General features: G+C 44.5%; 1 protein-coding gene across 1 annotated transcript in view; it reads left to right on the forward strand.

Annotated features, from left to right (window-relative positions):
- Positions 1 to 353: 353 nt before the first annotated feature.
- ACAT1 (acetyl-CoA acetyltransferase 1) overlaps positions 354 to 21043 on the forward strand; it is a 52584-nt gene continuing 31894 nt past the window's right edge. The window contains exon 1 of the mRNA XM_090265884.1: positions 354 to 488. Coding sequence (XP_090122010.1) covers positions 417 to 488 — 72 coding nt within the window. The 5' untranslated portion in view covers positions 354 to 416. The remainder of the gene's footprint in view (positions 489 to 21043) is intronic.

Consider the following 21043-nt stretch of genomic DNA (forward strand, 5'->3'; position numbering starts at 1 on the left):
TCCTTTGTACTTTGTTGTTATAATTTAAACAACTGGCTCAGTGAAAGGAAGGGGACCAAATTAAATTTAAACCACTGACTTAGGAAGGTTAAAAGTGGTACAGCCGTGAACTAGCAGCGTGGCAAGTGTTTGCGGAGTGGGGGTTCCCTGCTCGCCTCTCAATCCCCAGGGAGCCTTTCTCAGCCAGGCCGCAGGCGGGGCTACGAGGGCGCGGGGAAGTCAGGCTCCGCCCCGCCCTCCTGGCTGCCAGCCAATAGCCGCGGGCCGAGGCTGCTATTGGATGAGGCCTGGCCAGACTAGTTGCCTGCGCTAAAATAAACCTTCTTGCTAGGAGGCGGGTGGGGCGCGGTGGGGTGGGGGTGTGCAGCACTTGCTTCGTCAGTGCCCTTCACGTCTCCGCTCTGTGCTTGGCGACAATGGCTGTGCTGGCACCCCTTTTGCGCTGCGGCGCCCACGGGCGCAGCGTCCTCCTTCGGATGCAGATGCAGGTGAGAGGGGCTGGGACCCGGGTCTATGCGTGCCATCTCTGGCCTTGGCGGGGTCCGGCCTCTGGGCGGGACGGAGCCGGAACAGTAGGCCTCAGGGGACCCTCCTCGTCGCGACCCGCGTCCAGAAAGCTCCTCCACTCCCCACCACGAGCACAGTCTGAGTACTATTACAAAGCGCGTTTCTGTGCCCAAGATTCCTTCTGTACGTAATCGTAATAATCGCTTACTGGTGTTTGGAGAGGGCCACACAGTTTGGCAGGCGGAAATATGGGATTGACTCTGGCCTTGCCTGATGGTACAGGCTCATAAAACCGTAAAACTTCAGTTTTTTTAAAAAACATGTTTGTGAGGGGGCGATGGTGGGGTAGAGGTGATGGAGGGGTATTGGTTCCAGGACTCCTGATGCTCAAGTCCCCTTAGCATTTTCATATAGCAGCAATCCTCCCTATATATTTTGTCATCTCTAGAATACTTATAATACCTAAGACAATGTATATGTTATGTAAATAGCTATACTGTATTGTTTTGGGGATGACTACAAGGAAAAAAGTCTGTAAATGTTTAGTACTGGTGCAGCCATTAATCATTTTTGGCTTAACTACATGGTACATGTTAACAACAATGTAACATTTTTGCCAAATATTTTTGATCTGTGGTTGATTGAATCCCTAGATACAGAAACCATGGATATGGAGGGCCAATTGTACTTGATAAATGAATAAAGCTTACATTCTGAAGGTGTCCAGAGACATGTTTCTCCTCTGGCTGTTGTATTTAGGGAACACAGGAGTGACATTCTTGAAAAAGAGAATTTGTTTCCCATGTATCAAAGCAAGTTAGCTCACACCGCAGATTTAGGGTCTAACAAAACCTAAAGAGTAGGTAGAGAACATCAGGGTGTGGTTGGTGAAGTGTGAGTTTTCCAGTTTGTTTGGGATGATGAACTTTGAAATCCAGTTATTTTGGGAGAATTTGGATTTGACCCAAGTCACTGGGGACTGTTGATATTTTTGTTTTTGTCATAATCAGAGGTCAGGGAAGATTGAAGTGGGAAGAAAACAGTTGTTTCAGGGTGTGAAGTAACTTGTGTGCTGGCAATAGGTGAGCATTATGCAAGAGACTGAAATAATAAATGTAAAACTTGACAAATAATGGAGGGTGTTGAGCTAAGGGAAAAAGAAGAGTATAAAATTAATTCTGGGATACTAATATAACAGAAAAGTCAGGAGAAGGTTTCCAGGAAAGATGAGTTCTTAATCAGCATATTTATTTGTTTCATGGAATGATTTTGGAAATCCAAAAACATTATTAGGTTAACCTAGGTTTCAACCAATGTTGACCAGGTGCACTAGGTGAACTAAGTAAAAAAATGAAAGAAAAAAAAAAAACAAGAGCAGAACCTTCTTATAGTTTGAATTTACAATCAAACACAAATGTTGCCGATGAGAAAAAAGATGCTGTAGGTTATACAGCATATGACTTACTTTGTTCATTTTATTGAACTCTAGGAATTAGTTGTACAGGCACAGCTCAGAGATATTGCAGTTTTCATTCCAGACCACCACAGTAAAGTGAGTTGGAGTCTTTTTGTTGACAGAGGATCTTGCCTTCAATTTGTAAAAAACACAACATCTGTGAAACACAATAAAGTGAGGTACAATAAAATTGTTACTGAAGATCAGTTCTTCTCACCGACAGAATAAACAATTACAGATCAGGCAGACGAAGGTGGATGAGTAAGAGTTTTATTAGTGCGTCCTCAAGAGAGAAAACAGGCCTGCTGAGAGTGGTGAGAAGGATCGAAGTCTCCTGAATCTGCTGCTTTAAGTGCACATGTGATTGTAATAGCATAGGGGAGGGGTTCTGTATTGATTGACACATACTTTGGTGATATAACTTTAGTTTCTTTTGAGCAGGCCCTTTCCCATGATTCTCCTTGACTGTCCACACTACTGGGGCAGGGTGGGGGGGTAGTGGTGGTGGTAAAACTGCAATGGAAGTTTTGCTAATAAGGTCAACTAATAATATGTCAACTATTTGCCTTGGGCCCACAAGGGAAGTGGCCCTGCTCCTCCCACCACTCATTTCTAACTGCTGCCTAACATTCCCCCATCAAGCAATAGGAACCCAAATCTCGGGGCTACTGGGGTAACAACTGCTCTGGCTGCTTCCTGCCGGGGAGGGGCATCATAGTAACCTTGGGTTTCTATGCTTGCTAACTATTGATCAGGAGAGGTGAAGGAGGGGAGGTGTCCAGTCAACAGTCTGCAGTTAATGGTCAGGACTGTAGTCCCAGAGACTGATATCCTTTTGTAACGATCATTTGTAATTTTATGGCTTCTATTCTCGAAGAAATGAATTTAGTTAATAGGTTAATTATCATTGGCCCAAACATTAGTCGTATTAGGATAATTAGAAGGGGAACCGCAAAAGGGAAGAGTAAAGCCGTGAACCATGACTTTGTATCTCAAAATGAGGTCGAAGTTTTAATTTTGAATGCAGACTCAAGGATACATACCTTGAATGTTCTGTTGTACTTGTCCTGATTTGTCAACAGGAGCAACACTGCAGTGCAATACAGACATATGCCTCCTTTTGAGGCAGTGAGGAGATGTAATGCCCTTCGATTCTGGAGGGTGACCCCTGCTAGGGATTCTCTCTGCTCCTGGAGGAATACAAAAGTCTCCCCTGTTTCAGTTAGTGCTTGGGCAGTGTCCTGGGATAGGCGATGGTGGGTGCCTGAGGAGGCTCCCCTACTGCTGTTCCCATAGACGGGAGAATGCTTATGGGTGATTAAGGGAGCGAGGAGACGAGCCCTCTTGATTAAGTGTCCTTGTGCCCTTAATGGGAATGGGAGGGTGGCATTTTCCCAAGCTATGGAGACATCAGGAAGGATGTACCCAAGGGAGCGAATTCCCTTTCACTATGAAGGGCGGGACCAACATGCCCTACACCCTCAAACCCAGTATACTCTTCTGACGGGGGTAGTTCTGCTGCCAGGGTGTTATCGATGAGTTTGATAGGCAGGTTTCAACAAAGACATATTTGCTGTTAACTTTTATTTTTTTCTTTTTTGGGTATTTTATCTCCCACCACTGGACCCCTTAGGTTGCTAGAGAGGCTGCTACTAGAGGATCGACGTAGGCTTGTGGAATTGGGTATCGTTTATGAATTTAGTAAAGATAGGACCCCTTTCCTGACCCAAAGTGTATAGCTACTTGGGAATTGCAAAAGAGAGCAGTGTAAGAATCTGTTTCTTGTGGAAGAAACTGGTTGACTTGAAAGGAGGGTCTGCCTTGACAATAAACCGTTTTTGGTGAGCTTCTTTTTAAGGGCTCACCAAAAAGCCTTCCTACAGGTGTGCCCTCTGAGGCAGTACTGATTATGTAAAAGGGATAGCTGACCTGGAGAAGGTTGATGAGGTGAGAAAGAGGGCCCATCTAGGGAGGTGCTGATTGCTGGAAGAGAAGGTCTTGGCGTCGTTGTTTAATGAGGTTTGGGGTTGTGAAACCACCCCATGGAGTGGAGTATAGAGTTCCCTGATCTAGAGTGGCAGACACATTTCCCCATTGTTATGGAGGTAGGGGTGGACATATCCCCAACTGCGGGTGGAAAGGCAAAGCCAACAAGAAGTATTTAGCCTTAGGAGTTGAACCATGTGGTTTTCAAGATTGTAAGCTGTCTCAGTTGGGATTGGTTGGGAGTAGATAAGAAAAGAGAGAAAAACAATAGGCTACTTAACAAGCTGAGGAGGATGCTTTCAAAAGACTAGTTTGAGATCTTCCAGTACTCACAGAAATACTATGTGGACTCATGTTCCTCTGGCTTGGCTGGCTCTTCCCACAGCTTAACTCGGGAATGGTGGATCTAGATGGGTGATGGCTTTTGGGGAGGATTTAAGAGCAGGGAGAGGTCCTTTTCACAACAGTTGTAGTTGAGAATTGGGGGAACCATTGTTACAAAATGTTATTAAAACCTGGGCCCCTAGAAGGTACAATGGGGTAGCTGAGTCCTGGCTAGGTTTTTGCTGCAGACCAAATTCCCTCAGGGTCGTTAGAAACTGAGCTCCCATTTTGGGCAGGCTTCTTCGGAGGAAGTCTCTGTCTTTATCAGGAGTTCTGAATATAGGAAGGGTCAGCCATATAAGGCCTCAAAGGGACTGAGCATTAGCTGAGGCTTGGGGGCTACTCTAGTCCTAAGTAAGGCCATTGCTAGAGCCCCCTTCCAGCTGAGAGAGGTTTCCTGAGTAATTTTCTTTACAAATTTATAAAACTTCTGCAAACTTCTATAACTTTAACAAACCTTTTTGCAAATTTCACAGACTTTCTTATCCATTCAGAAATAACTATATTTAGCCCTGGCTGCTGTACTTCAGTGGATTAGTGCCAGCCTGTGAACTAAAGGGTCGGTCACCAGTTTGATTCCCAGTCAGGGCACGTGCCTGGGTTGCGGTCCAGGTCTCCAGTTTGGGGCGCATAAGAGGCAACCACCATTGATATTTCTCTCCCTCTCTTCCTCCTTCCCTTCCCTTCTCTCTAAAAATAAATAAATAAAAATTTATTTAAAAAGAAATAACCATCTTCTGAATAACTCGCTTTCAGTCCTTGTTCTTCAAAGTTGCATCTTCATGCCTATGCCTTCAATTACTAAAACCATACAGTTTCTTTCCAACTTAATTTGAACTTTTAACTCTTAGAAACCTCAGTTCCCAAAGATGACCAAAATGTAAACAACCAGCATTCCCTGGATTGACTCTTATGAACACATTTTATTGTTACTGACCAGCAGGTGGGGATCCTGCTGCCCGTTGCCACCCTCTTGGCAAAATTCCAGAGGCAAAGGTTTGGTGATAAAGGAAAGGAGTCTATTAAAAACTATACAATTTTGGAATAGCAGCTTTCCACATGCGTTAGTCACTTAAGAAGTCAGTTTTCCTTAAGAAGGAAAACTCTGACTCCAAAAAACCTCCGCTGCCTTGCGGCATACCTCTTCAGGGGAAAGGCTAAGGGAGTAAACCCCGACAGAAAATCCGGAGCCGGAGTCCCTAAGGCGGTTTGACGTTGTAGTCAACACCGGCAACTCCTGCGGCGCACCTGAAGCCAAGCTGTATTGACTCCGTCTTTCCCTTGGACCCTTCAGCTGCGAAGAGAGGGGGCGTCTACTGCATGGGCAACAGCAGACCCTCCATATTACCCTGCCCAGGCTCTGTAGCTTCAGCGTCATCGCAAGATGTCGATTCAACACGGGAGGAGACAGATACCGTGTCACTCCCGAGTCGGACTGCACAACCATTCTCGGCGGTGCAGATAGACTCTTAAGAAGCTACACCATCGTCTCTCGAGACGGACGGCTGCCGACGACGACGAGTCACTTAAGGCTGTCAATTAAGGCTAAACTCTAACTCTTTAGTTACAGCTTTAATACTTAAACCTATCAATTAAGGCTAAACTCTTTCACACCTGAGTTTTCTTAGCATTCCCTGTTAGTTTTTAATTATCTTATTTCTATAGGGTTAGTTTACAAACTAAAACAACATAAGACACAAAAACTACACAGTTTTGGAGTAATGGCAGGCTTCTGCCTCAGAGCTCACCTCCTCTAGAACACCCAAAGGATTATAACCCTGCCACTCTGCCAGGCCAGCCCGATCCTAGGCTGCGCCCGGAGTTCCTTCTCATTCAGAATACCATCCATTGGGAAATGCAGGCAGCTGCAGCATGATCATCCAGGCATCCTTGAGGAGAAACCCTTAGAGCCCTTCTCTTATTTTAAATCTTCTTGCCCACAATTCCATGTGGCCTGGAGGCATTTAGTGCCTCAGCCAATCCCATCGTAGACTTGTTTTACCATTGCCTCAGCAACCTCCTCCTATGGCCCCTTCCTTCTCCCTAGTGATCTGATCAGATCTCTGTATCTATTGGCAAACACACTCTCACTTTCAAGAAACAGTTCGAGCAAAGCACATGACATTTACCTATAGCTCCATATCTACTCTACAGCCTTCATAATAAAAGCCAAAATCATGTAAACTTAACTTGTCCAGCAATTAACATTTCAGTATCTCATGTTGTTACCGAGCAAAGCAGGGCTCATTCACGTGGCGCCTTGGTGTATGACCCAACAATTAGTGTTGCAAAAAACAGGTCTTTATTTATAACATTCCAGCCTTGGGTGGGTTAGGAGCACCTCAGCTTGGAGCCCTGTTCTCCCATAGGACCCAGCACTTCCCTTGCCCCACAAAAGGCTATAAGCTAAAACCAAGCCCAGAGTTCCCCATTCCGTATCTGTCAGCTCTCTCCTTCAGGTTCTGGGTTATGTTGTCATCAGCCTCCATACAATAGTCCAGGAACACATGTGCTGTGTTACACTGGATCGTTGTGAAGTCCAGTAAAGGAACAAGTCCTAACAGAGTGTCCTTTGCATATGCCCCAAGTTCCAAGAGTCCAGATGGGGGTCTGCAAGGCAGAGTCCTTGGTGGCTTTGGAGTCAGCTAGAGTGGGCACGATCAAAGCAGCAGCAGGCCCCTGCTTTCCTACTAGCCCAGGCTGCATGGCTGAATTCTGACTACAAACTGCATAACTGCTGTTTCTTCCTTCTCACCACAGACCAGCCTCTCTACAAACTGCACAGCTGCTACGTCACTACAGGCAGCAGGGCTGAATCTCCTTCTAGCTCACAGCTCCTTCCTCATGGCTACTCTTCCTTCTTCTCTTCTACACCCACTTTGCCTGCATGGCACTCTCCCGTGGCAGACCAGCTCTCCCACAAAGCTGCCTAGCTGCTACGTCATGGTTCTCTTCTACAAACCAGACCTAGCCAACTCCTGTCTACACCCTTTTCAGACTGCGTGGCTCCCCCCGCCCACCTCTTCCACCTCTCCCTCTCCCCCCCTCCCCTCCTCTCCTTCCGTCCTTATGGCTGCCTACCCTTATTTTAAATACTGGCCTAGCACACCATACATCATTGTTATGAAAAGCATCTTAATCCTATCATCTGCCCATTTACCTGGGGCAGCATAGCTTCCCTTCAGGAAAGGCTAGTAGTATCTTAAGCCTGTCATCTGCCTTTTTGCCCTGGGCTGCAGCACAGTTATTATCTAGTTACCAACTTGCCATAGATATGAAAACAACTTCAAAAGCTGTATTATCTCCTTCCCCCATCCCCCTAACCATGAGCTGTAGGAACTTTGGAGAGGGTCCCCAGCCTGTTAGTGTTACTTCAAAATATTTAGATTTTCAATAACTTTTACCGAAATTTACTAATTTAGAAAAGGATAGCTGAAATAAGTTGAATTGATTTGCTCAGATATAGCTAAGGCTTTTCACCTTTTGATAAAATTTATTCCAAAAATTTGTATTTTAATAGATGGCCCAGACAGGAGTTTTTGGAGAAGACTGGGTATTTGCATTTGAAAAATGTAGGGAAAGAAAAGCTAGCCTCTCCTAGAAGGACTTTGGTTTCATAAAACCAATGATCTAAAAGTCTTTTAAGGTGGATAGAGGAGGGTTTAGAAAGATAAAAGGATTTGGTGGGCTTTGACGTCCTGGAGCCACACCTCTGGTCCTGAAAAGACTTCATTTGTAAAACAAAGACAGTTATTTTTAATCCCTGAACAGCTGGGTCACCACTCACATGTTTGTAAAGGATTTGGCCAGGAAACCTGTTATCCCGTACTGCTGGGTTGATTTGGTATTTCCATGAAGGAGTAAGTGTTAGGGTGGTCAGTGACTTGGGTTGTGAAGGGATTCACAAAGAGAAGAAAAGATAGCAAAGTTTTATTCACTTTCCAAGAGGGGAAAGAGGCTGGTGTGTAGAGAGACACACCAGCAGCAAAATGTAAGAGCTTTGAATTTTTATTGAATTATAACTGGATTATAAAAGGGTGGGGGGTTGGTGTTGTGTGGTCCCTGGGCTGTTATGAGCATTGCTACACAGGAGGTTTTGGTTGGTTTTGCATAAGTGGCAGTTTGTTTCAATGTTATCTTCTGCCTGCTGCTGTGGGGTGCAGTTAGTCACGTTCTGTTCTTGTTTTCCAGTAATTTACAGTCCTGGGCACATAAGCTCAGAAGAGTAAAATGGCAGTCAGGTTTAACAAGGTCATAGGTCTGCTTGGCAAATGGTGCCGTGATAGCAAATGGCACAGGCTTTGTCCTTTCAGCAAGGGTATGTAGGGCCTTCCCCTATAATAATTCTAGTTCCTAATAATTGAAGGAGGTTTCTTCTGAATAGAAGGGTTAGACATTCTGGGATTATGAGTAAAGAATGAGTGAAGTAATACCCATCCCAGAGACAACCCAAAGGAAGGGTGAAGTTTTTGGTTGTAGGCTTTCCAGCTACTCCTAGGACATTGCAGGACTGTGAGGAGAGGGGTCTGGAGAAGGAAGTAAGGACAGAGTAGGTGGCTCCAGTATCCAGCAAGAAAGTTACTGTCCTACCTGCCACATCCATATATACTAGGTTCCAGTCTAGTAATGGTGACCTTTTGAGTCAGGGCCAGCTGAAGTGGGCAACTTCAGTCCTATGCCACCATCTGCAAGGCAGCTGCAAGCTTGGGCCCAACAGTCCAATTGTTACAGGACCCCTGGGCTGCTCCAATTGAAACCTAGCACCCACGGGCTGTTTAGTTAGGGGCCTGATTGCCCGCCACCAGAACTATAACTCTCAATACTAGAGTTTAGTGAAAGGAAAAAGAATTGTTTATTTAACAGTTATATAGATTTAGATTATTTGCGGATTTCTGCCATTAGGTCTTATTTTCCTTAAAACACCCACAAACACATAGTTGTGCCTCCCCCTACCAAACCAGGCTAGTTTTAGAAAAGTTAGAGATACCGTTTCCCCACTTTCTAGACACAGTTCAGCTTTACTGGTAGCTGACAATCATTCAATTCTGATTGGGGAGGTTGTTCTGTGTTGTGGTGCCCACCAGCTTCCAATCCAGAACCGAGTGGATTTCCCAGCCTCTTTGTAAGCTGCATGGAGTTTTCCCTTCTTAAAGCAGCATAGTGTGTGTCCCCTTCTCAAAACCCCATGGTGTCCCTCTGCCCTCCTTGCAAACTGCTTGGAGAACTCCTTCACCAAAACCATATGGAGAACCTTCCTTTTCAAAACCGCATGGTCAGTCAGTCTCAAAGCGGCATGGTCAGACCTACTTAAAGTGTCTGCCGCTTATTTTTAAACCCCTGACTGCCTCCTCTGATGCAGTGGGTGCAATAACCAGTTCTGACAATTCACAGAACCTCACGCAGGCTCTGTGTGCTTTTTCCATACCATCCCCCGGTCCAAGACCCCTCCCATCTTCCCGGGCCTTGGATGCATCAAATTATTTGCATAACAAAGACTAGCCCCTAGCCTCAGGCATGTGAAGGCATCCTGAAAGCTGCTTCCTTTTCCCCATCCCCCAGCCTGCAAGCTCTGGGGATTTTTCGACACTGCCCCTTCTGTAACACTATGACTCCAGGGACAGAGTGCCACCCAGTAACCTGTCTTCTTGCACTTACAGCATGATACCTGAGGTGACTTGTTACGATTTGGACATTCCTTCACCCAGTGCCCTGCCTTCTAGCACACATGACACTTGGTGTCCTTGGTGGTAGAGTTGGAAGGGCCTGTGGAGTGTGGCTATGATTGTCCCACAGGAGTGGCCTAGTCTCCTTTTTTATCCTTCTCCGGAGCCCTGGCCTCCCTCTCCTAGTCCTGGTCGTAAAAGACTGCATTGGCCATAGTTAACATTTTATCCAAGGAAACTCTGGTTTCCTGAATGAGCTTTTGTAAATTTCTCCTAATATCGGGCTGAGATAAAAATTTGTCTTTCAGTGTTACCTGGCCCTCGTATGTTTCTAAATCTAGAGTGGTATGCTTGATGAGCACCTCTCTTAGCCTTTTTAGAAATGTGGGGTTTTTATCCAGACCCTGACTAAAGACAGAGACGTTGGAATAGTTAAGGACCTTCTGATGGCCAGCTGTAAGTGCTGCTTTAATGCAGAGTAGGAAATGGTTCCTTTCCCACTTTCGGGAAGAGCTATTATAGTCCCATTCAGGATCCACTGGTGGGACTGCAGTTTCTCCTATGTGGTATTTGCTCTCTGATAAAGGTAAGTTGTTAGCAAATTTTCTGGCCTCCTTTATTACTTTCTCCTGGTTAATATCTGATAGGGTCTGCCCCAGAACAACCATAACGTCCTTCCAAGTTAACTCATAAAGCCAAGGTGAGGTGTTGAAACGTGTCTTCTTATTTATCTGGGTTGTCAGGATAGTTTCCCAAGTCAGAACTATTCTTAGGTGTCCTAAGTTTGACAAGAGAGAGGAGTTTGTGGATTAACTGAGGGCCAGATTCTCCCTCAGTTTCTGCTAGGGGTAAGAGCCTCGTGGGTGGGGAAGCTTTAGGGATAGAGGAAGCTGGGGCTGTCGGTTGAATTGGGGGCCCCAGGTATGGGGGCAGTAAAGAAGACGGCAGGAGAGTTTTTTCCTGAGTTTCTACAGCTGGAGTAGGCTGTGAAGGGATTTGGGAATTAGAGGAAAAGTCACTGGGTGAAGTACTAGTGGGAGTAAGTTTACACTTAGGAAAAAATCTCCCCAACCCCTTAGATAAAAGAACTCCTGCACATATGGGATTTTGGACTGTTTCCCAAGATGTTTGCAAAAAAGGTCAAGCTATAACATTGTATTTTAATTTAAAGTCCCACTTAGTGGCCAAACTTCCCCTTCCCCTAGCTGATATTGAGGCCAAGCAGTGTTGCAGAAAAATATAAGTTGACTTTTCTTCAAGGTTTGCGGATTAAACTGAGGCTAATTGGAAAAGATACATTCTAGAGGGGTGCCAGCAGGAATGGATTCTTCGCCCAGCTGGAAGGGAGAGATTCTGTGAGGTTAGAGAGCCCAGTATCCTGGGTTCTAAACCCGAGGTATCTAGGCCTCGGTGTCCTGAGACCTTGGGATCTAAAAATGAATGTCTCTATTATGGAGAGAGTGGAGGCAGAGGCAAGTATGCACCTTCCCTTTGTGAGGGGTTGCTTACCATTCATAGGAAGAGTCTTGGCAGTTCCCACCTACTGGGAACCAAAAAGGCGTGACCAAGGGTGGGAGCCAATGAGGCTCGACCAGGGATTGAAAAGGAAATTATAGAGAGCTAAAGGGATAAGAGGAAGAGTGGAGTCATGCAGAGCCTAGGAAAGAGTAGTGGAGGAGAAAACTTCGGTCCCATTGGATTGGGCCTGTTTGCTGGGTTCCTGCTAAAAGCTAACGCTGGGACTGAGTGTCATTAACCACATGACCCAGTAAGATTGTAGGCCTAAACTGTACCGACTAATCCAGTTGCAATGATTCTCAGAATGGTGACATACTGTCCAAAACCAGCAGTCTGGACTGGCCCAGTCTCGTGGGTCCTTGGGCCTTAAACTAAGGAGATGTCTGAGGAGGAGGGGGATCCCTGTCTCAGTGAACAATCAGAGGGGCCTGTTGCAAACCCAAGTTTGTCCCCTCTGCCTCTTGAAGGCACACAAAGGACAGGTTTGTGTCAACTTGTCTGCCCTTTCAAAATAATTTAGGAAGTGGGATTGATTTGAAAAATGTACAGGAGGCCCCTGAGAGGGTACATGCAAAAGGTCCCTTGTTCCCACATAATGTGGGCACGATGGGCCCAAGTCCATGTTGAAATGGGAATAGAATGCAGGGCTCAGAGCAGATGCATAAAGAGTCTAAGGACCTTGGATTCAATGTGGTGGTCTAACATTAGGCGGGGCCATAACCAGCCACAGTATCAGGAGTTATCTGTTGATACTATTCGGCCCATGGCGGCGTAAGCAATGTTCATAGAATTGAGAGAAGAGAGGGATAGGGTCACTATCGGCGGGGTAATATCTAGTGAAAACATGACTTGGAGGAGCATGGCCATCGTTTAGCAAAAGAGCAGATGCAACAGCTGCTCTGCCTGCAGGATTATACCGGGGAACACAATTTTCGTTGAGTTAGATCTGACACTTGTTTTTGACTAATTTTTGGCATCTGAATCCAAAAATGACCCCAGTTTTTCTCTTATCACGCCAACTTGTTAAGGTACAGGATACCCTCCCTTTATCCCAAAAATCATACAAAATGTACATACAAAGGAAAATAAAGAAAAAAATTACCTGAATATACTGTTTATTTAGTTGTTTTATTCATATAAAGGCTATATATTGTTACTGTAGGTCAAATTGTGTACAAGTAGTAAAGTTCTGCTACCAAACATACACATTAAGGTATTTTATTCAAACGATAAGCTAGGAAATGCCAAAATGAGATACTTGAAACAGTCTCCTTCAGTTGGCAAAATTTTAGCAAATTGCTTCATGAGACCCAGTTTTATGTGCAGAGGTGGGAATTTAATGTTCTTTCTGTCAACAAGTGGCTCATGCAGAACGTTTGGGTCACCAGGTTTGAGATCAAATCTTGGAGGCCAATTCGACTCCACCCAATTCTTCCCACGAGCTCTTCTGTCCCACATAACACAGAAAACAGGGATACTTGGTGTATCTGCGTTGCTGACCAAGAAGGAAGCAGACCACTTGAAGGTCAACACAGATGATCCAGTTGTGCTTGTGGTATTGCAACAGATCAATGACTCTCTTTATGTCTTCATATTCTTCATGAAATCAAACTGAAAGGCCAATTGGGACTGCACCAAATAAATTGCCATTGTGGAGAAGGACACACTTAAAGCTCCGCTTTGAGCTATTGATGAACAGTAGTCACCATTCAGTTGCTTTCTAGATTATAATTCCCAATTCCTCCATTAAACCATGTATGTAATGGCAATACACAAAGCCACCGTCACTTCGAAAGTACGGCAGAAATGCACTTTCTCTTGATTCAAAGTAGGATGCCTTCACTCCTTTTTCAAGCAAGTTTTTCTCGTGCAGTCTTGATGCTAGGAGTTCTGAAGCCTTTTTGGATAGTCCCAAATCTTGTGCCAAATCATTCAACTCATGCTGATCAAATCGCTTATGAACTGAGTCATCTTCAATTTCAAAATCTTCATCATTGCCGTCACCACACTCCTGTATTTCAAAAGAGGGTTGTTCAATGAAAACTGGCATTGGGATTTTAGCTGAATGAGGCACTGGGCATATAGCTGATGGTAGACTAGGATACTCTATTTTACATTTACTTTTCTTGTTATATCCTAACATTTTCACTATACAAAAGTAACAGTCACTTGAATGATCTCTGGGCTCTCGCCAAACCCATGGTTTACCAAATGGCAATTTATCACATGTTCCCTTCTTCCACATCCGTAAACTCTCAACACGCTGCTTGCACACCTTGAGGGGCCCAAGACTTACCTCGATCACCAAGTTTTACTTTAAAATATGAAAAATAGGACTTCCAGCTAAGATGGAGGCGTAGACGAACACATTGTGTTTCCCTCCACAACTAAGAAGGAATACAACTACCTCAAAACTAAAAATAACCAGAAGTTCCGGAAAATCAAACTGCAGGGAAGTCCAGCAAACAAAGAAATAAGGAAGTACACTCATCCAGACAGGTAGGAGGGGCGGAGAGAACGTGGTGTTGTGGTGGCAGCAGCGGTGGCAGCAGTGGGCCGGCGGAAAGCAGTTACACATTTTAAAAAGTCAGGAGGGACACCTGGGGAGCATTTCCAGCTCCTCACCAGAGCAGGTCACTGTCCCAGCTCCAGGGAAAATCAAGCCCCATTGTTTCTGACTGTGCAAACCAGTGGGGGTTGGGGTGGAGGCAGAAACTGCCGGTTTCTCAGCAGAGTCCACTTCTTTAAAGGGTCCCCATGGTCCTAGAACATCCGCAGACCCACCCACTCTGGGAACAGCGGCCAAAGCAGCAGCTAGAGGGATGCCAGTCCAGTGCAGAAGTGGGGGCTTGGAAAAGGGGCAAATGCTGGGCAGGCAGCATTGTTCCCACTCGGACCTGTCCCCCACATACAGTGCCACAACATGGTGAAACAGGTCACCCTGTACTGACGAATCCCTAAGGCTCCGCTCCTTACAATGTAACAGGAGCAACAGCTCTACCTGGGACGCGGAGGCAAACAAACACAGGAGACTGTCAGGATGGGGAGACAGAGAAGTATGGCCCAAAACGGGAAAGGGATCAAGGTTCCAGTGGGAGAACTAAGCGACGAGGAGATAGACAACCTAACAGATGAAGAATTTAAAGCACTGGTTATAAAGATGCTCACAAGCTTGACAGATATGCTTAAATATGGCAGACACATAAGAGAATTGAAGGCTATGCTAAATGAAAAGAAGGAAAACCCACACAAAACCAGTGGTGAAGGGAAGGAAACTGGGGTTCAAATCAATGATTTAGAACATAAGGTAGAAGAAAAAAACAGTCAACCAGTGCAGAATGAGGAAGCAGGAATTGAAAAAAAATGAGGAAAACTTCCCAAATTTTGCAAAGAAGATGGACATACAGGTCCAGGAAGCACGGAGGGTCCCTGGTGAGCTGGACCCAGAGGGGACCACACCAGGTTGCATCATGATTGAGATGCCAAAGGTGAAAGATAAAGACAGAGTCCTGGGGGCAGCAAGAAAGAGGCGAAGAGTTGCCTACAGAGGGGTGCCTATAGGACTAACAGCTGATTTCTCAGAGGACATTTTGCAGGCAGGAAGGCACTGGCAAGCAGTATTCAATGTGATGAAATGTAACCTACAACCAAGATTACCCTATCCAGTAAAGCTATCATTTGGAATGGAAGGGCAGATGAAGTACTTCCCAGACAAGGTGAAGCTAAAGAAGTTCATCATCGCCAAGCCATTATTATATGAAATGTCAAAGGGACTTACTTAAGAAAAAGATCATAACTATGAGCACTAAAATAACAACAAACTCACAACTATCAACAACTGAATCTAAAAAATAAAAACAAAGTCCAACTAAGCAAATCAGAATAGGAACAGAATCATAAGTATGGGGATCATTTGGGGGTTATCAGCTGGGAGTGGGGAGGGGGAGAAATGGGGAAATGGTGCAGGGATTAAGAATCATAATTGGTTGGTACAAAATAGACAGGGGATTGTTAATAATATAGGAAAGGATGAAGCCAAAGAACTTATATGCACAACCCATGGACATGAACTAAGAGGGGTGGGATTGCTGGAAGGAAGTGGGGTACTGGTCAGAGGGGAGCAAAGTGGAAAAATATTGGAACTACTGTAACAACATAATAAAATGTACTTAAAAATTAAAATAAAAATAAATAAAATATGCAAAATAGGCTTGCCTGACAAATGTGCTGATGTTTGTCCTTTGATTGGGAATGGTGAAACTGCCACAGATAGAACAAAATGAATCAGGATTGTTTAGGCATTTAAAACGAGAAATAGCAGAGGCAGACATGATCTGAAGGGAAGGAAATAAGTATGTTTGTAAATAAAACAATAAATTCTTCTAACTCCTTATATACAAACAAGAACTCGGACTACACTTCGAAATACGATTCACTATACAGAGTGGCACACAACCTCTCATCACACTGTCTCTTGTGTAACTGTGTAGCCTAGACAAGTATGAACCTGTCAGTGGTCTCCAAGGTCGTCCTCCACCCCTCCCCACTTGAGGGAAGTTGTCTCTCAGCCCATAGGAGAGTACTAGTGCTTCCCTGGATCCAGCCTCTATCCAGCCTAGAGTGGTCACATTAAGATAAGCTGTACAGAAAAACTTAACACAATAGAAGAAAACTAACTGCAGTTTTGAAGTCAGCATGCCTATTTAAGTCTAAAACAGCTGGAAAATGAAACTCAACAGGAATTATGTTAAAAATTGTTCCCCTTTGTTATCAGAGAGGGTAAAGGTGTAATTAGAGTGTCCAAAAGGCAACAGGAAAATCTAGATCTAAAAGGAAAAATGAGGAGTCATGAATAAGGCTGACTGAACAAGAAAGCATCTTGGAGGAAAGGAGCTTAGAAAGGTCAGAATCTTCTGCTGAAGGTTAAAATCTTGCCTCCTCCTCTCAAGAATTAAACATAAGTAGGGGAAGTGCTGCAGGGGTGGGAGTGGGATTGCTTCTGCAATGTTCCTCCTGGTATGCATGTTTGCTTGTGGCTGGCGGGATACTTAGTGTCTCTTCTCAGGTCCATTACCAGCTTATCCTTTCATGGGACTCTGCTAGAGGCAAGCACCCTAGTGGCTTCTAAATGCTCAACCTGTGCCCCCTGGGGAGCGGCAATTTCTTGAGAGGGAGAAAGGTCTCAGTAAAACCAAAAACGGTAGCTCTGCAATCTGACCTTGAAGAGGGCCCAGGCAACGTAAAAGAGTACGAAAAGATCAAGGATCTGTGGTGACGTGGTGCAAGGAAAATTGTGATGGAAGAGATTTACACTATGCAGCGATCTGAGTCACGGCACCAAAAGATATTACTGGAGCTCAGTTCTTCTACCAGACACAGCAAAGAATTACAATTGGCCAGATGAAAGTGGATAAGTAAATAAGTAAGAGTTTTATTAGTATGTCCTCAAGGGGTAGAACAGGCTTGTGAGAGGGGCAAGAAGGGCGGGAGTCTCCTGAATCTGCTGCCTTAAGTACAGGTGTGATTGTATTAGCATAGGAAAGGGGTTCTTTATTGATTGACAGATACTTTGGTGAAATAACTTGAGATTCTTCTGTTCATGCTGTTTCCCATGATTCTCCTTGACTGCCCATACAAGGTACGGTGGCTAAAACCGCAATGGAAATTTTGCTAACAAGGATGGTAAACTGAAACTGTCAACTATTTGTCTTGAGTCCACAACATTGGTGTCCCCCTTCCTCCCACCACTCATTTCTAACTGCTGTGTAACAAAACAAGGTCTGCCTATTATGGTTACTTGAATTCAATGACCATTCACTAACCATGGAAATCTGTTTGATTTGACAGGATTTCCAATATTCAGTGCCATTTTGTGGAATGGAACTTGACCTGACTGTACTTTTAGTTTCCTTACCTGTAAAACAAGAATAATGGTACCATTGGCTGGTTCTACCTCTAAAACAGCAATTTTCAACTGGTATGCCACAAAAAATTTTAAAACCTGTGTGACTCTTTAGTCAGAGACACTGACCTCTTTTCCCTTAGATTGTCAAATAAAAATATGACAACAGCCAACACAACAATAGCTGTTTGGTGCAAATTAATCAAAGTCATACCTATTTTTTGTCAAATTGTCAAAAAATATATTATTCGATGTCCTGCAGAATTCAGTAACTAGTTTATGTGTGCCATGAGAAGAAAAAAGTTGAAAATCACTGCTTTAAAATATATTCCAAATCCATCCATTTGTATCCAGCCTTCTTGTGACCTCTCTGGCACTAGCCACATGAGCTCTTGCCTGGGCACCTCCTTTTTCATCTCCTGCTCCTCTATAATCAGTTCTCTACACTGTGGCCAGAGTGATCTTTTAATAACAAAAGAGCCTTCAGTGGGTTTTCATTGCACAGACCAGAATCCAGACACCTCCTCCTGGCCTGTGGGGTCCCTGCTTACTATTCCAGCCCAAACTCAGCTCTGGCTGTGCTTTCCTGAGTGTGTGGCTCCTGCTATACTAGTCTGCTCTCTACACTTGGTATGTGCCAATCTTGCTCCTAATTCAGGGACTTTTTCCTAGTACTTCCCTGTGCCTCAGATGCTCTTTCCCTAGTTTTTCCCAAAGCAGACTCTAATATTTATTAGCAGCTCCAGTGACATGTCCAGAGAACTCTTTTTTGACCATCCCATGTCAAATATGCCCTCCTGCTAGCTCATTATCCCATTTTGTGGCTTCATAAAGTGTTTACCTTGCCTGAAATGGTTTTGAGTTACTATTAAGCGTCAGACTTTGTTCAAATATTTGTACAGCATCTCCTGCTATCTCTGGGATAGAAAATAAAATCAATCTCTTCTTGGAACTCACAGTTCTGTAGGGGTCACTGAGGAAAAATTAGAGTGTGCACAGGGTGCTGTGGACGCTGGGATGGGATTTCCCACCTCTGCCTGGCACAGTCAGGTGAGGTTTCCAGATGGGGCATTACAGCTGAGCTTTCCTTTAAAGATGATTGTGCTATGATTTTGTCCTTCATTCCTGAGGTATTTAATGCATAGTAGGCACAGTGCCAAGTGACAGCTCTGCTCTCAGGAATTGATGTGAACCCCATATTTACACAGTATGAGAGGTGCTTTGAAGAAAGTAAACATGTTGAAATAAGGGAAGCCAACTTTAGGTAGAGTAACTAGGGAGAACTACTCTGGGAGATGTGTCTTTTGAGTTGAGAACTAAGAAGTGAAAATGAACCAGCCATGAAGAACTGAGGAAGGACTTACTGGCAAAGGCACACTGCAAGATCTTAAGGTGGGAATGGGTTCAGAAGAAGGAGGAGGCTGGTGTGGCTGATGTAGCAAGAGTGACATGACTTTGGAAAGAAAATCGGGAGCCAGATCATGCAAGACCTTGTAGGGTAAGGCGAGGAATTTGGATATTATTCCAAGGGCAATGGAAAGCCATCAAAGGGTTTTACTCAGGGGAGTAATGTGATCCAATTTACATTTTAAAAACTGGATGGTTTGGAAGGGAAGTCAGAAAGCAGGAAATGAGGTAGAAGTCTATTACAGTAGTAAGAGGTGGTGGCTGGAATTAAATGACAGTAGTGGAGATGAAGCAAAGTGGAAGAACTTAGGTGTATTTTGGATACAGTATTGACAGTATATGTGATTGAGTATCTGGGTTTTAAGGAAAGATGATGGGTGAGTCCTAATATTTTGGCTTGAGCACCCAGGTAAATTGTGATGCAATGCCCTGAGGGGGGTAGTACTGAGAATAAACTAGTTTTCTAGGAGTAGAAATTTTCTAGGGGTAGCCATGATTTGGTCATTAAATTGAAGCTATCAAGTCAGCACTTGGATATACAAGACCTGTCCAAAAGGTATCCAGCCATGTAATATGAAAAACAGAGACATTTATTGAAAAAGGTACAATAAACATTGTACATAGGACAATGAGGCTTCAGTCCCCTTCAAAGTAGGCACCTTGGGACCTCACACAGTTCTCCCAGTCACCATCAGCTGCCTCATCGTATTTTCCTGAATCTCATCGACAGTCTGAAATCTCTTCCCTTTCAAAGGCAATTTTAGTTTTGGGAAAAGCCAGAAGTCACAGGGCACCAAATCTGGGCTGTAGGGGGGATGGGTCACCTGGTGATTTAATGTTTTGCTACAAAACTGCACAAGACGTGATGCGTGAGCACGTATATTTCTGTGATGAAGCTGCCAATCACCAGTTGCAAATAGCTGCAGCCTTCTGAATCATCCACATAGTTTCGATGGAGGAATGTTCAAGCGTAATGCAAAATTTGGTGCAGATTCGTTGCTCTACTCACTCAGTCATTTTAAAACTTATTTTGTTTTATTGTTCTTAATTACAGTTGTCCCAATTATTCCCCCCTTGCTCTCCCTTGCTCCACCCACACCCCCATTTCCACAGTCAGTTCCCACCCTGTTGTTCATGGCCATGGGTCCTTTATACTTGTTCCTTGACTAGACCCTTCCCTGTCTTTCCTTCCTTATACCCTTTCTTGCTCCCCTCTGGTCACTGTTAGTTTGTTCCTTATTTCCATGTCTCTGGTTCCATTTTGCTCATTTGTTTTGATCTCCCCTTATAGGTGAGATCATTGGTATTTGTCCTTCACCACCTGGCTTATTTCACTTAGCATAATACTCTCCAGTTCATCCCTGCTGCCTTCTTTCTGCTTCGTAGTATTCCATTGTATAAATGTCCCACAATTTTTTGATCCACTCATTTATTGATGGGCACTTAGGCTGTTTCCATCATTTGGCTATTGTAAATAATGTTGCTATGAACATAGGGGTGCATAGGTTCTTTTGAATTGTGTTTCAGGGTTCTTAGGGTATAATCACAGCAGTAGTATTGCTGTGAGGTCTAGGCAGGACTTATGGAGTAGGTCTTTTGTCATAACTGCACCTGTAGCAATACCACACTCAAAAAATGCCTACTTCTCAGCCAAGACCCAGATTCCGAGGCATCTCTCAGACCCTTTCCCAATGCTCCTAATCATACTGCCTTCTGCCTCAGTATTCCCCTAACTTCAGTTGTAGAAATAATGGCTATTATTTATCAGACTCATTATGGATAAGACATGGTCATATCTTTATATATATTATAGCATTTTGGATTGAGCGTCGGCCTGCGAGCTAAGTGTCGCTGGTTCGATCTTCCAGTCAGGGTACATCAGAGAAGGAAAACTCTGACTCCAAAAAACCTCCGCTGCCTTGCGGCATACCTCTTCAGAGGAAGAGCTAAGGGAGTAAACCCCGACAGAAAATCCGGAGCCAGAGTCCCTAAGGCGGTTTGACGTTGTAGTCAACACCGGCAACTCCTGCGGCGCACCTGAAGCCAAGCTGTATTGACTCCGTCTTTCGCTTGGATCCTTCAGCTGTGAAGAGAGGGGGGGTCTGCTGCATGGGCAACAGCAGACCCTCCATATCACCCTGCCCAGGCTCTGTAGCTTCAGCTTCACTGGAGAGGACACTCCAGCGTCATCGCAAGATGTCGATTCAACACGGGAGGAGA

The sequence above is a fragment of the Furipterus horrens genome, unplaced genomic scaffold (assembly GCF_987537825.1).
Source record: "Furipterus horrens unplaced genomic scaffold, mFurHor1.1.pri manual_scaffold_2, whole genome shotgun sequence".
Lineage (NCBI taxonomy): Eukaryota > Metazoa > Chordata > Mammalia > Chiroptera > Furipteridae > Furipterus > Furipterus horrens.